Here is a 24,158-nt window from a genome sequence, read left to right on the forward strand (position 1 = left end):
ATGGATTAAAGATGTAAACGTAAGACCTAAAACCATAAAAACCCTAGAAGAAAACCTAGGCAATACCATTCAGGACATAGGCATGGGCAAAGACTTCATGACTAAAACACCAAAAGCAATTGCAATAAAAGCCAAAATGGGATCTAATCAAACTAAAGAGCTTCTGCACAGCAAAAGAAACTATCATCAGAGTAAACAGGCAACCTACAGAATGGGAGAACATTTTAAAATCTGTCCATCTGACAAAGCGCTAATATCCAGAATCTACAAGGAACTTAAATAAATTTACAAGAAAAAAAAAACAACCCCATCAAAAAGTGGGCAAAGGACATGAACAGATACTTCTCAAAAGAACACCTTTATGTGGCCAACAAACATATGAAAAAAAGCTCATCATCACTGGTTATTAGAGAAATGCAAATCAAAACCACAATGAGATACCATCTCATGCCATTTAGAATGGTGATCATTAAAATGTCAGGAAACAACAGATGATGGAGAGGATGTAGAGAAATACGAACGCTTTTACACTGTTGGTGGAAGTGTAAATTAGTTCAACCATTGTGGAATACGGTGTGGCAATTCCTCAAGGATCTAGAACTAGAAATGCCATTTGACCCAGCAATCCCATTACTAGGTATACACCCAAAGGATTATAAATCATTCTACTATAAAGACACGATACACACGTATGTTTACTGCAGCACTGTTCACAATAGCAAAAACTTGGTACCAACCCAAATGCCCATCAGTGATAGACTGGATAAAGAAAATGTGGCACATATGCACCATGGAATACTATGCAGCCATAAAAAAGCATGAGTTTACGTCCTTTGCAGGGACGTGGATGAAGCTGGAAACCATCATTCTCAGCAAACTAACACAGGAAAAGAAAACCAAACACCACATGTTCTCACTTAAAAGTGGGAGTTGAACAATGAGAACATATGGGCACAGGGAGGGGACTATGACACATCCGGGCCTATTGGGGGGTGGGGGGCAAGGGGAGGGATAGCATTAGAAGAAATACCTAATGTAGATGATGGGTTGATGGGTGTAGCAAACCACGTGGCACATGTATACCTATGTAACAATCCTGCATGTTCTGCACATGTATCCCAGAACTGAAAGTATAATATTAATAATAATAAAAACAGGAGATGCTTTTAAAACCTGTATTGTCATGGATAAATACATTTTGTCCCCCAACAATTGAATTTCTGAACTAAGTGTTTTTGTCTGCAACATATAAGATTTTAAAATTGTGTTTAGAATGAAATATACAAATGGATACGTTAAATAGCTATTGAGATTTGTTAGAAGTGGGGGCATGTTATAATCACAAGTCACTGATGCCTTTTTATGGGCAGAAATCTTCCCAGCTTCTGGTAACACAAGGGAACACTCCCAAATACTCAACGTCCTGGTGAAGGCCTAAACGTGACTTCAACCTTTGCTGTTTTATTTTGAGTGACATTCTAGGGCTGCTCTGTCTGGAGTCTCCACATGGGCAAAGAGACATAGATTATTTAGCAGAACAAAAAAAGGGGAAGATCAAAGTAATCAACTCTCATTTTTGAACTCTTAGGATATGAAACACACTTTCCAGCAAAATGTCCAGTAGAAACTATTCATACTGCACAGCTCCTGTCCTGGAGACTATAATTCTGCTACATAAACACAAGAGGCATAAACCGTCCTTGAGGACAAGATACAACACTGACAAGAACAACTGGATTTAAAACCACAAACCTTCAATGAAGTTTCTACAGGCCCAACCATTTCCGCCTTATTGTGTGAAGATAAGGAATATTTGTCTATCAGCATGACTAGTGACTGACTTAATTACCTATAGGTGGGTTTCTAAACTGTCAAATGTCAGGGGGCTCTTGTAGATTTTACCTGTCCTCACAACTCACCTCCTGGTACAAAAGTCTTCCAGGTGTTGGAGATACTCACACAAATGAAACATGGTGGCTATATTTTCTTTAGAGAATTTCCTAAACATGGGGAGGAGACAGCTTTTGCAAGTAAATATCTGTTGTACCACTTGAGATAAGGCACTTGCCTCTTCACAAGGCTCGCTGCATTTCTTTTGCCCCTCCTTTTTCCCATTTAGTATCCTTCCTTCCTATATCTCCTCCATTGCACCCCCCCAACCCCCGTAGCCTGAGCCACAGCCCTGGTCTCAGCCCCAAGCAGCCCAACTTTCTTCCATGTCTTTAGATATCATAAGCACTGCATTTCCTACAAGTATGACTTAGGAATAAAAAAAAGTTTTTGGTGGGGAGAGGAAGCTAGCTATTGGTATTGTTTTTGTTAAAATAAGCAGGTATTACTTTTGTCCTTAACAATGGGGGGCTTTGTGGAAACTGAGAGGTTTCTGGATTCTACTGTAGAATGTAATTTTAAAACAACTGGCTACGTATCTCAAAAACAGGCCCACCTTGGTCAGACCACTGTGGTACCGTGAAGCATTACTATCAAGATCTATCCATGAGAAACACTGAATAGCATGGAAAGAGCCTTCGCGTGCATTTTCTCATTTAATCTTCACACTCTGTGATGGGAGAATTCATTATTCCTGTGACTCAGATGAAGAAACTGAGACGCAGAAGTCAGGTGGCTCACTTAAGGTCACAAGACTAGCAAGTTGGGGTGTAAGGCTGAGGAAGCCAGTCTCCTCACTTAGCAAACCAAAGCAGCAATCCCCCATTCCTAAGATGGGATCTCGGATGAGCTGGTGGGAATGTTACTCCTTCAACTCATCCAACAGCTGAACCTCTGTGTGCAGAGCTGTGTGTGATGTAAAGGTGGGAGAAGGCCTGGGAACCCTCAACCTAGTGCCACACTTACAATGGCCATACACGCTATGTGTGGAATGAGTCAAAGGCCATGGAGGAGGCTAAAAGAAAACTCAAGTGCCCTCTATGTTGCAGGAAAGGAAGCTCTTCTCTGCTGGAGAGCTGAGAACAGGCTTTGGGGAGAAGGGGACCTTGGCTCACCCTCAGAGCATCCCTACGGGGTGAGCAGGAGGGGGCCCAGCAGAGGGCTGCAGAGAGACAAGGGGCTTGGTTGGCCGCGGCTTGGTGCACATGTGTCGGAGAAGAGTGGGAGACAGCATGGCAGCATCTGGAGCCGCTCGCAGGGGGCGGGCTAACTCTCAGGGTATTGTGCTCATTGCTGGAATCTAAAATACAGCTTTAAATTATTAAGCGTCTTGGAATGCCACAAACATTTTAAAAACTGCCCGTCAGGATGAGAAAGACACTTGAAGGATCTTCAAACTGAGGGTCAGAAATGAGAGATTGGCCCGTGTGACCCAACTTCACTCCGCATACTTAACCATCCCTCGCCTCATTCCCTACTCTCCGGGCGGCGGGGCGGCTGCATGGAAGCAGATCCCACAAACTTACAAAATAAGATCCCACGGTATATAGATTTGTGCATTCTGCCCACATATTAAAGGAAACACTCATCAGGGCCTTCTTTTAAAAATTGTGCTATAAAGGTATAAACCCTCCATTTTTTTTTTGGATGCCATTTTGGGAAGGACATGAAGCACCCCCAGAACAGTCAGGGGACCATATTTTGTGCAACAGCAATTCTTCTAAATATAGACCATAGAGCAATCACAAGAAGGATGCAAGCGATGTCCTTGGATGCTCCGCAGAACAGGAGGATGACAAAGCTGCTAAGAGGGTTTTGCATTGAAATCCTGCGCTCCCCGATTTAGCAGAAGGCTTATTTCGCCCTCTCACATGAGTGGGCTGCCGGAGTGGCCCCACGGCAGTTGCATTTTGAAGCCATTACTTTACCTTGTCCTAGTCCTGCCTTAACAGGTACATAAATTCCCTGGACTTGGGGAAGTTTCATTTTTAACCCAGCAGAAGTAAATTGACTTAACCAAATGTGGGCTCCCTCTAACATTTGCCAGATATCACTGGGCAATTTCTTTTTTTCAACCTCATCTTCACAGCAGAAACATAAAAGGGGAGATCTATAAACATTTCAGATTCATAATATACTACTTCCTCTAGGTTCTTCTAAGTGGAAACTTTGCTCTTGAGAAAAGGTGAGCATCTACTAAAAAGTAATTTTCTCTTGTCAGGAGGGCTCGCCATGCACTTGGTTGCAGCTGAAATGTGTTTTAATAAGGCCTTTCTCCTTTAGAAGCCCGGCTTGCTTTTAGTTCCATCCCACAGCCTGAGTAGGGAGGAAGATGGCTCTCAGATATCCTTTTGTTACCCTAATCAGAGCCAGAAGGGCTGTATTGACTTTCGGGCCTTGGGGAGTTGTAGTTCTTTTGTATCCATCTCATCCAAGAAATCAAGTTTGATTAATTTGTCATCAAGTAAAACGTGTGATCTGCTCAGAGCCCGGCCTTTGAAGTGGAAGGATGAACTTGGGCTGCAAAGTCCAGGTCAGCGGGCGAAACAGCAGTGGTGCCGAATCGAACAAGTTCTTCTCCGCAGACCTGCCTGTTCTCATTTAAAACATTTTTTTTCTTTTCTTTTTTTTTTTAAACCTTTTCCACACATGTCTTCTGGGTTGGACTGCTCCTTGGCTGGGGCCCTCTTTTGTTTACTTTAATTTAAAAAATAGAGTTATCAGGGCTACAAAGCAAGTAAGGCCCAGAAAACATTTAGCCACTCCACAAGGCATGGGGGTGGGAGGATGTGACCTCTCTACAATCTTAAAAGACCACTGTGAGTGAGAGAGCCACGAGGGCTGAACCCAGTGTCAGCACGTGCTTCTGGAATGAATAATCGGAAGGGGTCTCCAGCTGGGTCATGGGACAGATGCTCATTTATGATGCTCTGGGCTTGTTGACCTGCACTTAGTGGAGTTCTCAAACTGCTGAAAATGCATAAGGTAGTGGCCCCAAGATATTATTTAATCCTAGACTTAGTGTCATATTTCTTGTTCAGATGCTATATATGCTTTATAAAGAGTTACAGGGCTTTTAAAAATTACAGAGTAAGCAATCTTTATACATTCCACAGTATAAGGATCCCCATATTTCACATGCTGGTGCACAGGCCTTTTGATGACTGCTACCCCTCAGGTATATACATAAAGACACAATGAATTATTGGCCAGAAGTCAAGGGCTTGTTTGGCTTTCAAAGACATTTAAAAAGCACCAACAAATTATAAACAGCCTCTGTGGTTACTGAATTCAGTGTCTAAGCTATTATTATTAGAGAATTTGAAAACAATAATGAGATTAGTAAAAAACACTCAGCTTTAGAAATCTAAGGGGTTTTTGACTTAAAAAAAAAAAACACTGCTTATGACAACATTCAAACATTCCTTCATTCAAACATGCATTGCATTCATACTTACATGCCAGGTATGTGCAACTCAAAAATGTCTAAGAAATACTTCCTGCATTTCTTATGGTCTAGTAGTTCAGTTTTAATATTTACCAATCCACTAAATTGTCAGCTCCATGAAATAGGAATGATGTCATGTCTTGTTTTTGTATCCCCAGTGCCTAACACATCATAGTTGTTCAAGAAATATTTGCTGAATGAATTAGTCAGTATTGTATATGGTCTATTCTCAGCAATACTAAGGCCTATTAACTTTGCTTTAAGGTAGCCAGGATTAAAATAATAATATAATAATATGTAATTATTATATATATATAAAAAATATAACATGCACATCATACAGGGAACTCTTGGGAGCTTCTCACAATTGTGCCCTCAGTGACAAGTTTGAGGGTCTGCAATCCAAGATGGACAATAGGAGATTTATGCTTCAGTGAGAATTTGTTCAGCCTCTAAAACATTTTCATCAACTGTACTTTTTTTTTTTTTTTGAGACAGGGCCTCGCTGTGTTGCCCAGGCTGGAGTGCAGTGGCATAATCCCAGCTCACTGCAACTTCTGCCTCCTAGGTTCAAGTGATTCTTACGCCTCGGCCTCCTGAGTAGCTGGAATTACAGTCGTGCACCACCATGCCCAACTAATTTTTGTATTTTTAGTATTGATGGGGTTTCACCATGTTGGCCGGGCTGGTCTTAAACTCCCGGCCTCAGGTGATCCACCCACCTCAGCCTCCCAAAGGGCTGAGATTACAGGCATGAGCCACTGGGCCTGACCCTGAACTTCCTTCTTATGTTATGATGGTAATAATGCTCTTAGAAAATTATTGGAAAGTTCATTTAGGTTTTAAGTTGGTTTGTGGCAAATCAACGCAGAAGTCAAGTGCAAAGAACTCAAGTAAATGGGGATGATTTGTTTTTTCCCAATATGGTACAATGAGGTAGAAAGATCATAAACAAGCAGTTAGGAGACTAACGGGTTTGGCCACAGTGTTGCCACCAAAGACTTGTAGGACCTCAAACAAGTTAAGCTGGGCCAATACCTGAAGAGGAAAGTGGGAAGGTTTCCTTGAAGCAGTTCATTCTCCTCATTGTATGGATGAATTGATACAGCCAACCAATGGAAGCACCATTTACTAACTCTTTACCGCATCCAAAGGGCTGAGCTGGGTGCTTTATGTGTTACCGGCTTTGAAGAAGCTCTACCTTGCCCTTCCTTGCTCTACCTTGCCCTTCCAAAAGCCCCTTATCATCTGGGGCTCAGATAAGTTGAGGGACTTGCTCAAGGTACAAGCGAATAGAATTTCAACCCAATAAAGCAAATTCCAAACTAAGCTCTTTGCATTGCGTCAGTTTGCTTCTTTCTGATTGTTCATACTCAAGGCTAAATTGGGCATCCCGGACAAGTTCAAGTCCAGAGAGAATCCTACGGTCTCCCTGTACTCTTAAGTGACAAAACCACCAAACCTTTTACCGGAACACCTAACATTCTGGTCAAGAAACCAAATTCCATCTTCTCTGCTCTTCTCCTTTCCAATCCCTGGTAGAAGCATTTGCAAACACAAATAGTTAAAGGTCACCAGTAAGAAGTAGAAGAGGGATTTTGCATGATCCATCTGTGCTGGGATAATCCGGAATTGGCCGTGAGTATGTTGAAGGGCCTACACGCTACATCAGTAATTCTTTTTCACCTGCCATCCACACCAGCAAATGTGTTATTCTTGTACATTCTTTGGAGAAGAGTGTTAGGCATGTGTGTCTGCAGATTGGGCACTCAATAAGTGAGACAAAAAAGCAAGCTTCAGATATAAATTTTTTAATTCCCAGTTAAAACCTTGAGAAAATAAGCAAGTAGATGGTATGTCCTAGCTATAAACTGGTTTTAAGACAAATCTGCTTACATGGAGTTGATGCAAAGAAGCAGGTTAGAAAACATGCATTTTTTCTACATAATGTATGGAATGAAGAAAAGATCATTGATTTTAACGGCCAGGAGATTTGGGATATAGCTGCAACTTTGCCACCAACTGCTTGTATGACCTTGAACGAATTCTTTATACTTTCTGGGTCATTTCTTCATCTGTAAAATGAAAAGTTTGAACTAGGCCAGTGATTTTTCCATCTTTTTCTTAAAGCTGTAAAACCTTTTCTTTGAAAACGAACTCTCATAAGGAATCTCAATTCTTGCACATCATATCTTCAACTTCCATCAAGGCAGCCTCATTGTAGAACAGGCTGGAGCCACAATACCTTAGATGTATCTTGGTTCTGCAACTACCGGTGTGACCTTCGGCAAGTGATTTCACCTCTCTGAATCTCATGCATATGTTTCCACATACACAGACAGGGGACAACAATGACAGCATCTACCTCACAGGGTGTTGGGGAGAACTAATCTCTATGCTTAGATGGCATGGAACTCCATACGTGCTATTGTTATTGTAGATACTACAGCTATGGACAGAGCCACACACTACAGCAAAAGCACATCAAATTCTGCCCAGTCACTAACTTACGGGGGTATCAATCGCTTACAGTGTGTCATTTTGCACTTATCATTTAAAAGACTTACAAATAAGTTTTCTGAACCAACGTTCATAGTTAGAGAAGATTCTATATGTAAAATGATGTTTATCACCTGTGATAAAACCAGAGAGAAATGCAAGTGCCTCCTGTAGGTCAGGATAATGGTTATTTTAGTGGAGAGGGCGGGGACACATGAAAGGGCTCCTGCGGTGACTGGCAAAGTTCTATTTCTTGGCCTGCTGTTATAGAGTGTTCTCCTTGTAACAATTCAGTAAGTTACACATTTGTTTTGTGTGGTTTTCTGTACCTTTCTTTTATTTTACAATAAAAAGGTTTTATAAAACCTTTGTTTTGTTTCATAAAACAAAATCAATGAGTACATAAGTTATGCTTACTGGCTTCCAAAATGTTAAAATTTGGCCACGTGATGCATGTCACTGTGTGTTATTGCTTTATTACACTTTTAAAAATACTTCTTAAAACGTATTTTATAATGAAAACTTTGTTTGCCGTATCTGAAAGTGTTTCTGTAGAACCACCCTTCTAGGGAACATTCTTTGAAAGCTGATGGACCTCTGTTAAAATGTGGATTCCAAGATGTTTTAAAAAAAAAAAAAAATTCTGAAAAACAGTCTTGTCCTTTATAACTTGACTATGTTCATGAAACACTAATTATTTTTGCCTTAAAAAGGGGACACAGCTTTAGTGTTTAACCTTCACTTCCATCATTCTTTTCCAGTAAGCGTGAATCACAAAACTCAAATGTTTCCTAAGATCTGAAACCTTTCTCTAGGTCCATACTTTATAGAATCCTATACGTGCAAAAAACAAATGATTTAAGTTTCCTGAGTTAAAGAGGAAATTGGGGAGTAAGAGCTTGTCCACATCTTTAATGCTTAGAGGAGCACACACATTTAGCCCTGCCATCTGTACAAATGGTACCAGAGTTCAACATGCTTACGATTATAAAGAATTTATGATTTATGCTTGCTAGTTAAATATGCTTATGATTTAAACTTATTTTCTCTGGCAAGAAATAAGCTAGTCAGCACCACCGCCTAGCCAGATGATGGGAAATAGAAACATATTTTAATGACATATATTTTAACTTGCTGGCCCTTGTAAATGCTACTATTTTTTCTTTTCTTCATATAACAAAAGAACCACCGTCCTGCAGGATTCCAGAGATTTTTTTATGCATTCATTAACGAAAAGCAGTTAAAAGTTCTTTAATAGCAGTTACTGCAGTAAAAGGATCACTGAGGAAGAAAAGGCATGCATGGTCTTGGCTTCCAAGAAAACTGTATGTTAGGTGACAAGGCAGAGGAATCTATGCTAATAGAACAACCGAGAACACATTCCAAAAAGTGCATCAATAACGACTAGATGATAAAGTACACACAGAATGCATGGTGGCAGTAATCAGATGCAAATACGAGAGGGAAATATTATGAAATTTTAAAGCCTTCCTAGTGTTATGCCCTGCTCTTCAATGATTTCATTAAACTCGCTGTGTTAAAATTAATTAGGCATCACGCACAAAATCCTGAATTGCTTGTTTCTGCAGGGAGAGATAGGAAAGTCTGCAGATGAATGGAAGAAGAGTTTGTTGGTACGTTTTGTTTTTAAAGGAATATATTAGACAGCCAGAAAGGAGGAGTAAATTCACTTTACTTGCCGAAACAGGGGACAACTGAATCTCACGGGCAAATTGCAGCACAAAAGAGCAACAAGAGTAATTGACTTATTCTAAAACGAAACCATTCTTAGTGGAGGGTAAAGAAAAAGAATTAAAATAAGCAAGATGTGTTTTCTAAGAGACCCAGATGAGCCCTATTGTCAAATGTGTTCAACAGGGAAGTGTAAAAATAAAAATAGTTACTCCCCATCAGATTACCAGATAACCTACTAAGCGTCAGACTCCATGCTACCAGCATCACACATATTAGAGCTGTTGGACAGAAACTTTTAATATGTGTTGGAATAAACAAGGTTATGCTAATCACCACACACACACTGGAAATCTAATAATGATTAAGTGATGTGGTTGATTAAACTGCATGAAATTTTTAAACTGGAGGATGAAAATGACATTTCTATACTATAAGAACCTCAATACAGAATGAGAATTAGTAGCAACGGATTACAAAAGATCTCAATATGAAGTTCTACAAACTAACACTTAAACAAACCCTGTGAACTACTACCTTGAAAAATGAAGAAGCACAAATTCATAGCAATATAGTCCCAAATTAGAAAATTGCAAGAACAGTCTAAACATTTGCACTGAACACATAAATCACTACCTTTTCAAGTAAGAAAAGTATAGTCTAGTCTTACCTTATTGCTGCAAAAGGCTGGAATAAAAAAATACTGACTTATAGAAGCAACTTTCACATGTATCTGAACATCAAACACAACACACAATATAAAATCAAAAATAACTAGAACAGAAAAGTTTTCAGTCTGACCTTAAAAATACTGAGCAAATCACTAGATGAAGCCAGATCAAAAGGAAGGGCATTACACCAGCTTGTAGCCAGATGTGAAAGGGTCCCCAACTGCACAGGGCACAGATGGTATAAAATAGGGGGGTGGGGGCACAAGCAGATCCAAAACGTAATCAAACAAACCTGGTTCAACTTACACAGGTAAGACTATTCTAAAGAATTAATAACTTTCAATGCAACTGACAAGTTTTTAAATTTGGGACAAATAAGGTTAGCTGTCTCAAGCTAAAGTATGCTCACTAGTTTAAATTTTGAAATTCTTTTGTATAATCATTGAAATAAATTCTCCATGAGAATATATTCAAAGTCATGGTGACTTGTTTTAAATGAATACTGAAAAGACAGTGTTAAAACTTAAAAACAATGGTTGTAAGCCACATTATCTGATTAAAGTCTGAGAACTTTGGGGAGAATTTAATGTATATCCACAGCATTAATACCTCTATTTGAAAACAGAAACACTGTAAGTTTATTAAAATGTTCAAAGTCCTTTAATATTATCCATTCATCATGCAATGTAAACTGCTAAAATTCAAATTTTCACCTTAAGCCTTCATTAAAAGTTGCTTCTTTGTATGTGAAAAGATGAGAGGTAGCATAAATTTTCTATAGAAAACTCAGAAACACTCAATTTACTTCACGTTCAGTTCTATAATGGAATGTTGACACTTTAATAAATCCGAAATAAACATCTGTTCCAAAATAAAAGTTCAAGAAAAATTATCTGACTTCAATATTGGAAATTGAAATTTTCCTAAAGAAATCTTGCATTTCACTAAATGAGTTGGTAACTTTTTTCAGGCAGCAACCAAAACAAAAACATTTAACACAGATTCCTTCAATCTCATGATTTCTGAAGGACACAAAAGCATAGAATATCCAAAAGCTATTGTATTGGATATTCTAATAAGGTACACTCAAGACACACATATACAATGGAACTCTAAATTTCAGTACCAATGATGAACAAAAAAATATTGACTTCGCAATGACTTTTGCTTATCACTCACATCGTTTAGGGAATACTTATTTGATTTTTTTTGACATTTCTATGTATTAAAGGATCTCTCCAGTTTAGTAACAGCTTTGCTAACCTACGTTTTGAAAGTGACAATTAATTTTAGTGGAAATTCATTCCCAGGCTACTTTGATAGTCATTTGAACAGTTTTGCGTTATTTTACATGCAATTTTATAGCTCTGTAACGTTCATTTAATCTTGTTCAATGATGCTGAACCCCAGATGCCATAAGACATTATAGAAAAGTAGTTACTGCACATATGGAGTAACTACTTTTCTGAACATTAATTTCTTTTCTTTTAACAGGCTGAAATGGTATTTAGAAAAGAGAAAAACCACCACTCTGTATTAAAGGCTTTATATTATGGACTTCCAGGGATGGGCTCCATGACTGCTGTGGTCCCAGCCATAAAGTTCTTATTTACGAGCATGATCTACTCAAGTCTCAGTATTAATGGTTTTCTCCAGCCTTCATAAGATTGTTGGTATCATACATTGGAATCAGGTCACCTGACAGAGCTTAGGGGTTGGGAGGCTTTCCTCATTTGTCATATGTGGGAGTTGGATAAAATCGGGGGTTCTCCAAGAGCGATCTGAGCACCATCAGCATTAGAATCACTAGGGCACTTGTTAAAAATGCAGATATCCTCCCAGATATCTAGTGCTGGGGTCAAGAAATGTGCATAATAAGTATCTGAGTGATTTTGCTGCATGCTAAGGGGTGAGAAGCACTGGTAGATGATCTCAAAGGTCCCTTCCACTCTAAAATTCTAAGAGTCCCTGCATTTTCTTTTAAAAATGGATTCATGTCAGCAACATGCAAGAATTTCTAGAACACAAGACAGTGACTTTTGGCCTCAGTGGGCCAATCTGAATAAGTATTCTTAGATTTGGATGTATATGTAAAAATAGAAAATAAAATCAGAACAGTATAATCCGACATGAAAGGAATCTGTTTGGGATTTCTTCTTGGGAGAAGTAGAGGGGCAACCCGCTCTAATTGCTATAAATGACCACAGGTTCAAAGGGACTTTTCATTGCCTCTCAGTCCCTATTTTTTTCCATGTCACCCTCTGACTCCTCCCAGCTGTTGAGATCCAGGCTTTTTACAATCCTGAGTCATCAAACTCTTGAGTAATTTTAACTGATCTCAATATATTCTTTTCAGAAGTAAACAATTCACAGGCAGTCCTCTACTTTCATTTGTAATGAGTAAAATCTCACAGAAACATACAATGTAGGAAAGGTGAAGGGTAGAATTACATTTTTAAAAGCAAGTTCCACATTCACAGAGCTAAAAAAAACAACTCCTAATTTTCTCTCTTTGGGCATAATATTTGATGAAATATTTTCCATTATCTCCTATATGTGAGTTTATTTTATTCTTCTTCTTCCCAGCCACTTATAAGGCCAATGAGAGCCTAGGTTTTGAGATATTTTAAGCACATCTGGAGCGATCTAGCTTTGACACATTTTTCTTAGGTGCATGAAAGCTAAATGTCTTATTGCCAAGTATCATTTTTACATTTTCTCGTCAAATTTTTATAAAAGCATAGGAGCAAAATGCAGTAGGATCTTAAAAGAATTCCACAAACATAGCTGGATAAATTCTGCTGCTGAGCCAGAACTGTTGGCTGGAAGGCAGCGCCACCATGTGATCGTTCCAAAGGCTGTCAGTTTTGTCTAAAGACACAAGTTGGGATCCTCTAAGAGTTGGGCAACTAATAGCAAAAGCCCACTTCCTGTCATAGGAAGGTTATTTTCAAACTCCAAACCCCAGCACCACTTCTGTCTCTGAGAGGGAGAGGGAGAGGAGGAGGAGCTGTTTACAAACAGGATGTCTGATTACGGAGTTACATCAGTGGCCAGATTGGATCAGATACTTAGTGCTTGATTAGGGTGGCTAGTGGGCAGGTTAAGGCTGGCAGATTCTGCGTACTCTCCATTTAAGGACACCTGCACCGGGATACAACTTGCCGACTTCAATGCCCAGCTCTGTGGCTGGCTAGCCCTACGTCTTTAACAAGGGACAAGTTTGGCCAAGGCTCAGTTGGTGGATTGTATATTATGTCTATAGGACCCAATTATATCTAAAGTTTCTAAGCTATAAAGTCTTGTGACTGTGTGCATGGTGTAGACGTGGGCTAAACTCAAGAAGAGGGGTGAGAAAGAGTCAACTTAATCTTTAATTTAAAGTTTATTAGAGTTGTGTTTTCCTTTTCATGTTTTTGCTTCATAAAGTGTACCATGAATCTAACAGCAATATTATATTAAATGTACATGTTTGCAGTAAATTATACCCTCATTTAAGAAATGTGGAAAAGTTGGGGGGAAAGAGGAAATCTTAAAACTGAGTTAAGTCAGCAGTTCAGCAAGTGCTTACAAAAGACAGTCAAAATATAGGCAAGTTACTTTAAATGGGTATTATCTGTCCTTACTTTCCCAATGTAGGCAAGTGCCTGTGATATAACAATTTAGGGAATAATGGGAGAATAAAAAGCATACTAGTTTCAATCAGATTTCCTGGCATATATCACAGACCCTAAGGAATTACAAAGACAAAAAAGCGAGCTCTTTGGTTTCTGTATGGTTCTTTGCAGCGTACAAGGCTGCACCTGCAAGCACTTGGATGAAAAGACCGGGATTCTACTGGAAGTTTGCACTTTCCCCACATTGGCCAAGATGGGCAAACTGCCTTAACACAAAAGTCACATGCCCCACAAAATATTTCCTTCTATCTCAAAAGAGTATTAGCTTCTTTAATCTAAGAAGGTAATGAGAGGTTTTTAAACTGATTAAATCAGCTTAGTTCATACAAAGTCTATTATGATTAAATATTCAATTAAAACAATTTCCAAACCAAAATCTGACAAAATCCTCTCTGAAAGTTAATTTAGATGATAGGTTTTTAACATTAGGCAAATTAAATCCTTCTCACAGTTGGTATTTTCTAAAGGGTCAGAAACAGTTGCAGAAGTTCACTGGGGCAAAAATCTACTTTGTGTGCTAGTCATGTTCCATGATCATAAACAGAAACTAGAAATATTAACGTGAGCCTAACATTCCTATTTATTTTATTTTTACTTCAAAGGCTACATACATGCAAAAGTTGAACATGTCATCACAAATGCTTTAAATAAAGTTCAAAAAATAAAAATACTTCAAAATCCATTTACTTATGGAAATATATATGACAATTATAGTGAAGTCAATTATATCCTTTTTTCTAATCAGAAAAATACTTATATTATAAAAAAGAGTTTTAATTTACGTCCAGAATAATTTTTTAAAATTCTTGAGTCATAATTTTAAAACAAGTTGAATGTTAGTACAATGTTTGGAGAAACAAGTCCCAGGCTTTTGCTAATTGCATCTGATATACTTCATTTTGAAATCACTAAGGAAACTCAAGTTTAGAAAAAAAAAAGCATTTTAAAAAACTTATGATGGGAAGTATTATGGCTGAGATGGTTACTAACCAAGTGAAGGGCACGACTTCCATAAACAGATAATGTTCAAAGTCCCTTAAAATGTTTGAATGGAGAATTTTATCTACAAACACATAGTGGAGGCTTAAAGTAGCCTCGAGTCTCTCTGCTTGTCAACACTGCAAGAGGAATTAAAAATCCCAGGTACAGTAAAGTTCTGAGTGCACTGCCCTTTTGAAAAATGTGTGAGCAGGCACTAGCTCCCGTGACTCCAAAGCTGACTGGGGGAAGTGTCTTCAAATGGCCCTGCCCTTTATCAGGCAAAAGCAGCCAAAGGCTTGGCAAAGTCTGGAGAGGGAAATCTGCGTATTCTGAGCAAGTCTCCATGGTCCAGAGGATGACCATTTCCTTCTAATAAAACCAATATTTCTTTGGTAGAATAATACAATATATATCAACAATCCCAATAATTAATATGAGCAGAATGCACTCAAAGTTCAACTTTGTAAATGTTCACATGCATCCTGGAAATGAGATTTAACTTCCTGCACCTACATGAAAAAGGGTGGGGACAGCTGCCCAGGCTGGAGGACTACTGATGATGAGAAATGACACACAATGTGAGCAGGGAAAGGGATCATTTAACAAAATGTGTCAGTGTTGACTGGGAAAGCCTTAAGTGGGTAAACACACCCGAACTTTGCAAGGAGCTTAATTCAAACAATTAAAATATCACCTTCTCTTTAAATCAGAAACATCAGGTTTCCTATTGGGAGAAATCCCTTGCTACCATTCTAAGCCTTCGGTTGAAAAGGCCAAATTAAAATTCGGGTTAGAAATGTTTCCACAGAGGGTCCAAAGACTTAGAGCTTGATTTATATCCTGATACTGAATTGTGATTATAGTTTTCATGTTAGGCAATCCAACTATTATTTTCCTTTTATCACTAAAAAAAAAAAGTTTTAAAAAGGAAAATTAAAGATTTGTGTGCTGTCAGTGCAAAATCACATTAAGTATGGTTTTTCTTTTCCCTGGGACAGAAAAAAACAATGCCCAGCTCACAGTACATAGGAATGTGTCACAACAAATAATCAGAAGACAGGTTTCTCCAAGCTAGTATTCCTCCTTGTACAGTGTGGTATTCAAAAGCAGTATTGTCACGATTATGCATATTCTCATTAACTAGGTACAGCAGAGCTACTTAAAGGGAAACCGATTTCTTGTGCCTCAGTGAAAGGGGAGTGTAGAAAACAATAATTAGGCTGAATAAGGAATTTTAAACAGCAAAAAAAAAAAAAAAAAAAAATCAGAGCGAAAAGAACAGAGAATTTAGAAAGCCAAAAAAAAGTTTTTTTGTTTTTTTTTTTGTTTTTTTAAAAAAGCAAGTAATGTGACGGTAGAAACCCACACAATCTCCCCCCACCCCACCTGCCACTTTGAGTCCTAATTGCCCATCTGCAAGGACAGAAACCCACTCTAAATTGACCAGCATCGGCTTCGGCAAGTCTTCTCTTCACTCTCCCTCCTGTTAAGACCGTTTCCAAAACCAATCAGCAAAGGACAAAGAATTCTTTACAGAGTGCAATTAGTGTTTTCCACGTCCACCTTCAAAAGCATGATGCTCTTCATGGGCTAAAGGACAGAAAAAAAACAAAAAAGAAAAAAAGGAAAGAAAACTTTAAGCAAAGGATGGGCCAACCCTCCTCTAGGCATCTCATTCAGCTTCCCCAAATGTTGGCAAGAACTCAAACACCTTATTTTATTTTATTTTTTTTGCCAGTAACTGTTAGCTAAGGCGTGCATTTCCTGAGAAACGTAATAATGAAAATTAAAACAAGGAGTAAACAAGCAATGGGCATGCTGCCTGTTTCTTCTTGCTGTGCCTGGGAGGATGAGTCATCTCAGCAAGCCGATGAAGAGAGTATGTTGGGCTGCAAGCAAATGCCGCAGGGGAAAATGTGCCCCACAAAATGCATTGTGGGGAGCGGGAAGAGGGGGTGCCTGACACAACCCAAGACAGAGCCACTCACAAGCCTATCTTTAAAAATAAACTAAAAATAAAACGAAACAAAGAACTACACCAGGGTGACAGCAATTATATCTAGGTGCCCCTGCTCTCTGCCTTTCAACACTCTCCATGGGAAATGAAGTTTCATAAAATTGCTAAGTCTTATTTTTCCAAATCATGTTTCCCCCTGCCAATAGATATTCAGCCCTATCATCTGGCTTGCAAAATTACTAATTTTAATTAGGAACTCTAGAATATATATATATATTTTTTTGAGACGTAGTTTTGCTCTGTAGCCCAGGCTGGAGTGCAGCGGCACAATCTCGGCTCACTGCAACCTCCTCTGCCTCCCGGTTTCAAGCAATTCTCCTGCCTCAGCCTCTGGAATAGCTGGGATATAGTCGCATGCCATCTCCCCAACTAATTTTTGTATTTTTGGTAGAGACGGGGTCTCACCATGTTGGGCAGGCTGGTCTCGAACTCCTGACCTCAAGTGAACCATCTGCCTCAGCCTCCCAAAGTACTGGGATTATAGGCGTGAGCCACCAGGCCCAGCTGGAACCCAGGAATTTATGCTACCAAAAATATTTTCAAACACTTAACGTTGTTTAAAGTAGAAGATGCCACAGGGAGACCTACGAAATACATAACATTTTCTCTAAGGCAAAAGACTAAGTGTGACAATCTACCTCCCGGATCTGGTTAACTATTACCAGGAAGCAACGACTGACAAAGGTGGGGTGATTCAGGACTCTGGGTGCTTTGATCCCCAACACACTACCCACACTTAGCAGTGAATGGGGATTCTAGGGAGGCAGATGGGCTGGCCCATTTCACCTTTTAAGCCCCTTCCAATTCTGTTTTTCTTTTTCTTTTTTTTTAAGACTGGGTCTTGCTGCTCTGTCACCCAGGCTGGAGTGCAGTAGCATCACGCTACTCGGCTCACGGCAGCCTTGACTTCCCGGGCTCAAGCAATCCTCTCACTCCAGCCTCCTGAGTAGCTGGGATTACAGGTATGTGCCACCATGCCCAGCTAACTTTTGCCTTTTGCCATGTTGCCCAGGCTCGTCTCGAACTCCTGAGCTCAAGTGATCCACCTGCCTCAGCCTCCCAAAGTGCTGGGATTACAGGCATGAACCACTGTACCTGGCCTCTGTGTTTTTCATAAGGACTAAATTCTTTAGACTATTGCGAGGTGGTGGGTGGAACGGGCCTATTTTCCCTTCAACATCATCTTGGACGTTCACCCCAACCTACTCCGCACTTGGATAAAACACTGGGAGAGACGCACTTTATACCTTCCAGGTCACCTCAGGTTGGCCATACTCCTAAGGGCAGCCTGAAATCTAAACTAATTTAATAGAACATTTCTCACAGCTTTAACTTTACAAATGTTTCACATTTATGTGTGTGTGTGTTTTCTTTTTCAGAAAGATATTTAGGGAAGATACCAAAGAAAACATGGTTTGATCTGCAAGGAAATTATACTATGCTTCAGGGTCAAGTAGAGGTACCATAGAACTACAGTGACCTGGTTTCCAAACAATAAATCCAGATATACAGGCTATCCAAAGATCTGTGTTACTTCTAGGTGTGAGGGGCAGTCTGGGGTGGTCATAGTTGCAAACTACAATGTTGATGGGTTAAGGAGACAGTACAACAGAACATTCAGAATTGGGAGTGCCTAGTGAATAGGAGTTCTGTCAGCCTTAGGTTATTTTGGGTAGAAAGGGATTATAGAATTGCTCTAAGCCTGGAGTTGGCAAACATTTTCAGGAAAAGGAAGAGAATAAATGTTTGTCTTTATGGCCATACGGTTTCTTTCCCAATTATTATTATTTGTTGTTGTTGTTTTTGAGACAGAGTTTTTCTCTTGTCGCCCAGGCTAGAGTGCAATGGTATGATCTTGGCTCATTGCAACCTTCACCTCCTGGGTTCAAACAATTCTCCTGCCTCAGCCTCCCAAGTAGCTGGGATTATAGGAACCTGCCACCACGCCTGGCTAACTTTTTATATTTTTAGTAGAGATGGGGTTTCGCCATGTTGGCCAGGCTGGTCTTGAACTCCTGACCACCCAAAGTGCTGGGATTACAGGCGTGAGCCACCATGCCTGACCTCTGTATCAATTATTAACTCTGCCATTGTAGCACTAAAGCAGCTATAGGTAATACGGAAACAAATGGGTATTGCTCTATGCTGATAAAACTTTATTTATGGACACTAAAATTTGATACTCATATAATTATCATGTGTCACAAAATATACTTTTTCTTTTGATTTTTTCCAACCACTGAAAAATGTAAAAAGCATTCTCAGCTACACCTATACAGAAACAGGAGAGCGGAGAGGGGAACACAGAGGGTAGATTTGGGCTCCAGCTTCCTGCTCTAAACAATTCTCATGCCAGAAAAGACCTTTGTCACTCAGCTGTTCTGAAGAACTTAGCAGAATTGGCCAGGGTGGGGCTGGTCAGTGAGTGGAGTCTGTGCATTGTGAGTTTCTCAGTTAAATAATGTGTATTCATATCAAATGTAAGTTATCAATAGCCCAATGCCCATCTACCCGCTAGAGGCCATGACTGGATATGCTTAGGTTCTTTCTACATGGAAAATCTACAGTCACCTGGCTTCTGTAAACTTGGGAATACTTACACTAGGATCCTATTAACCAAACCAGAGTAAAAGCATAAATTGGCCATTTCTAACTTAGCTCACCCTGCTGTGAAAAAGATTTTAGCCCAAACCTCATTTTTCCAAATCACTTCTGCAGCAAGTGGTGTATACCCTGCTGAGTAAAGGACTGCCTGCTTCGTTTACAATAAAGAAAACTGCTTGTTTTTTCAAATTCAGATTTTTGTTTGAACAATCTTTGAGTTTTTAAATGCTAATTTATGCCCTTAAAATATGAATTTCTGCTGAGACCCTTCCTCAGTTCTGTATTACATACTTTGCAATGGCCTCTACCTTTAGGTATCTATTTGATTTAACTGGCCAAGTTGCCGTTTTCTTTCCTCTTGTTTGGCTTTTTTCTTTCCCAGAGCCATCACAACAGCTAAGCAGTGAATCATCCTGCCCTTTGTCAATCTTACCTGATTATTGCCATGGCCCTAAAAACTAGCCTAACCACTCTGTGGCCTTATTATCTGATAAAACAGACATATTATTATCTGTGTTGAGCCTCCTGCTAACCAATGTGCTACCTGGAAACTTAATCATAGAATTTTGCAGTAGAAGGAACCTTGGAGATCATCTAAGGCCAACCTCCTCGATACTCAGATGAGAAAGTAAAAGGATGAGAAGTTGTGACTTGCTCAAGGTCACACTGGTGAAGTGGGACAAAAATCTAAAGTGCCTGACTTAACAACCCCAAATTGGTGTTCTCCTCTTTAGAGTCAAGTGTGGAGTTGGTTCAAAGGTGGGAAAAAATGTTTTAGCCCCAAACGTAAAAGCCAATGAAATACACTTCTGTCTATAGAGTTTCTGCTAGTCTTGTGACATAAAAAAAAAGAAAAAACCCTTGATGACCTTTCAATTAATATCTGGGGTGAAAATACAATTAAAGTATCCCTAAAGAATAAAAATGGCATTGGCAAATTGGCAACTTCTACACTGCACAGCCAATAAGCAACTTCTGCAGTGCCATTTTTCTGTCTCTTTTAAACTTCCATTTAAAATTCAGAGTATCTGTAGTGCCAGATCAGTCCCACTGTTTAACATCTAGGTCATTTGGCCTGTAATTATATGACTCCTTACAGGGAGGCCTTAGTGTTAATATCCCCTGTCATACTAGGATACTCACAAAACAAAATTTGATTTTTTTATCCTTTTTTGGCAAAGAGTTGGAAAAAGTGAAGCAATAATGAAACGTATTTCAGCAATTCTAAGACGCACTCCTCACAACTACCACACATATATTTGAAGACCTCTGGTACCAATAATGTGTTACAGTTTAATTGGGAGCCTCTTATTTTTCTTTTTTAGTAATACTAAAATAATGGAGCATTTTATCTTCAAGAGCATCTTAGATTCAATGAAATATAGTAGTTAAAAAATGGGTTACTAACTCTAGGAATAGTTTTGGATATAGGAAATTTATCATACATGTGTAGGGCTGTCGTCTTTTTCTCTAACTCTGTTAAATGTGTGACCTGCAGTTTGATCTACCAAACATTGGTTTAATAGCACTAAGATGTTTTCATTATGAAAAAGAAGACTTTTTCAAAAGAGCACACAAAAGCAATGAACATGAATCATGATGGAAAACAATGAGTCCACACACCTATTCATACTGTTAACATTTCACCACTAGGCGTGAATTCTCTCTCCGTTCTGTGTCACAGTCATTCATAATGAGGAAGTATTAGCATTTCAGAAGAACATGCAATCAGGCCTGTGCTCAGAATGCATTTCTTCTGCAAATACAGATGTTATACATTATAAATTCCTGTTTATGAAGGGATGATTGAATATCTACCTGCCAGTTCATATAATGACATTTTTGTTATTGTTGTTTCCAATAGAATGTAATTTTTTTTCTGAGAATTACAAATTTGAGTTCAGGTACAAATTTTTGAAATAACAAACACAATAATTGTTATTTCCTTTTCTGATCCACGCAGTTAGGCAAGAATAAAATCTCATTTTAATTTCTGAGACTAAGCTTTTTTAAAAAAAAAAACACTTAAATGTATTTTGTTGAATTCTTTTCCGAATTATCAAATTTCAAGTAAGTCTGCCTTCACCGCATTTGCAAAACAGTTTCTATCTTTAAAAGTATGATAGAATAAGCTAGAAAGTAATAACTGGAAATGAAGCACTTACGTTTATAAAATACTGCTTTAAAAGTTATGTGGGGCAGAAGTTCATAGATCTTTTCTAAAACAGTCGCTTCACCCACTAAAGAGGCATTTACATTCCAGACTTGGACGACGTCTTCTCGGTCCCGAACACTGACACTAACACCTATTACTTCATCATCTGAGGGGAAGACAGAAAAAAAAGAAAAAATGAGTGATACTTTCAAGTCAGTCTGACTGTTTCTAAGAACTTACTCTTTTTATCTGAAAATTAAGGATAAGATGGAAAAAAGGTGGCACAAGATAACTTGTAAGAAATAATTGTTTCTATGGGGAATCATTGGAGGAAAGCAAGTCAGTGCACAAAAGCTGTAGCAGTCACATCACATTTATCCAGGGACTTAGATAAAGTGTTCCAGCCAAATGCATTTTCCAGATAAGTAATTTACCCTTTTTAACATTACCAAAGCTTTGTGACTATGTCTTACTCTGTTTTGATGAGACTTTTTCTAAAATGGGTTGCATAATTCCCTGCCCTCTGAAAGCCAAGTGAACTGAAATGAACTTTTCCTTGATGCCTTGCTGTCTTTGTTAAGGAGAGGAAGAATTTCTCCTGACTTCCTGCCAAGCTTTCAGGGACCTTGGAGTGGTCAGCGCTATCTGCCCCAACACTAACTGGAGCCAGATTGTGCATTCTCGACTGCTCGTCTGCTTTCTGCGGTTTGCTTGTCTGCTCCTTTCCTGTGAATTCTTCCTGCTTCCTGATGCCTCCCTCTAGAAATCCCTTTTCTGGTTTTGGGCATTATATACTGTGGGCTAGAGAGCCAATGACCATCTGTTAGCACTGTGTATAGAGTGAGAGTAAAATCTTCTGAGTACAGCTCTATTATAGGATCGTCCTTCAATGAATGAACATTAAGGCATTTATCTACATTGATTGAGGTGGACTTTTTTTAAAAAACAAAATTCCAGATTAGGGCTGTCTTGTACATAGTTGAGAACGGCGGATGGATAGTAAGGTGTTACACTGTTTTATCCTCCCTTGCAGCCATTTTTGTTTACATAAATTTGCAGCAAAATGAAACGAATACAAACTTTTGATTCTTTGTTTTCCTTTTTCATGACACGGTAATGCAATACGGTCAGCTCTCTGCACTTTCATAAACAGTATCAATACGTAATACGTGAGAGATAAGCATTATCAATATGAGAAAATTTTGCTTTAGTTAGTATGCTCTGCCTAATTTGCTGGCCTCTGTAAATCTAAATATTCATGCCATCAGTTTTTCCAATTGTCTTCTGGAAGTTAAAACGTTTTAGTATTAGGATATAATTTAAATAAAAACATATCCAATTTACTAAAAGAAATAATCGGCAGTAAAGTAATTCCTTTCTTTTCTCCATTCTTCCCTTCTCTTTCTCCCCCTCTTCCTTCTTTTCTTTTTCAAAATGAATTTGATCCTGGCTAAATGTGTATGACTTGACACTAAAAATGAGTCCACTTATATAAATACTCAAAACCAGGGAAAATTAGCCTATAATGTTAGAAGTTAGACTGGAGGTTACTTTGAAGGAAGGAAAGACAGCAGGGGGGATCCTGGCGGGCTGGTAATGTCCTGCTTGTACATCTGGATGCTAGTTACAGTTGTATGCTTACTTTGTGAATATTTATCAAACTGTACACATATGACGTGTGCAATCTTCTGTATATATGCCACATTTGAACAAAAGAGTCAAAAAACATAGTACCTTATCATGGCCATTCACAGACACTTACTATCCCATCAAGAAAATATTTTTAGATACAGATTCTTTACTTTTTAATTTACACTTTAAAAATAAATCTTGGCAGAGATCAACGTTATATTTTATGTGAAAATAAAAATCATCAAATAAAAAGAGAAGCTTTGCAGTTTACCACTTTCAAGAGTGGCCATGAAGTCACATCACCCTTTTGGGGAAATGTTCATGTCTCCAGTCTTTTAGTGTTGCCCACTTCTACTCTATTGGTCAAAGCGTGATGTACCTGATGGATGCTGAACTGTCAATATTTCAGTTTGGTTTGGCTCTTGGTAACCAGGCACAGTTACTAGCACAGCACTTTCACAAACGGCTCGGTAAAAAAGGGTGCAACTCTTATCCAAAGGCAGATCCATTAGCACACATGTAATATTCATAAGTAGAATCAACCAGCAAAACCTTGATTATTTTAGGGTACTGGCAGCATAAGACATTAGAGCTGGGAGGAGCAACTGCTTAAAGATGAGGGGAGTGAGGCCCAGAGAGATTAGCTGACTTGCTTAAAGTGGCATAGCTAGTTAATGGAAGAGCTAATGGTTAATAGCTAATGGTGCTCTCATGTCCCAAGTCAACCACAAAACAATTGGTCTTCTTTACTCAATATTGGCTATTTATTACCACTTAGACTATTTTTCCCTGGTTCTGGAAACAGGAATAATTCATGCAGAAAACTTCCTCTCCCAGGGATTTATGTGTTTATAATTATACACAGGATACATTTTTGGCTGTATATTATCAA

At 38.8% G+C, this 24,158-nt stretch overlaps 1 protein-coding gene across 2 annotated transcripts in view; it reads right to left on the bottom strand.

The window, feature by feature from the left end:
- The window catches only part of EIF4E3 (eukaryotic translation initiation factor 4E family member 3), a 122,355-nt gene that overhangs the window by 65,454 nt on the left and 32,743 nt on the right, over positions 1–24,158 (bottom strand). Inside the window, exons 6-7 of one of the 2 annotated variants that reach the window (XM_032149498.2) lie at positions 21,645–21,800; positions 11,006–16,448 (exon numbers count right to left, since the gene is read on the bottom strand). In XM_032149498.2, coding sequence (XP_032005389.1) covers positions 16,402–16,448; positions 21,645–21,800 — 203 coding nt within the window. In that variant the 3' untranslated portion in view covers positions 11,006–16,401. Of the gene's footprint in view, positions 1–11,005; positions 16,449–21,644; positions 21,801–24,158 lie in introns of those variants that run through there. The other variant, XM_058437163.1, reaches the window with a different exon arrangement.

This window comes from Hylobates moloch, unplaced genomic scaffold (genome assembly GCF_009828535.3).
Source record: "Hylobates moloch isolate HMO894 unplaced genomic scaffold, HMol_V3 SCAFFOLD_4, whole genome shotgun sequence".
Taxonomy (NCBI): Eukaryota; Metazoa; Chordata; class Mammalia; order Primates; family Hylobatidae; genus Hylobates; species Hylobates moloch.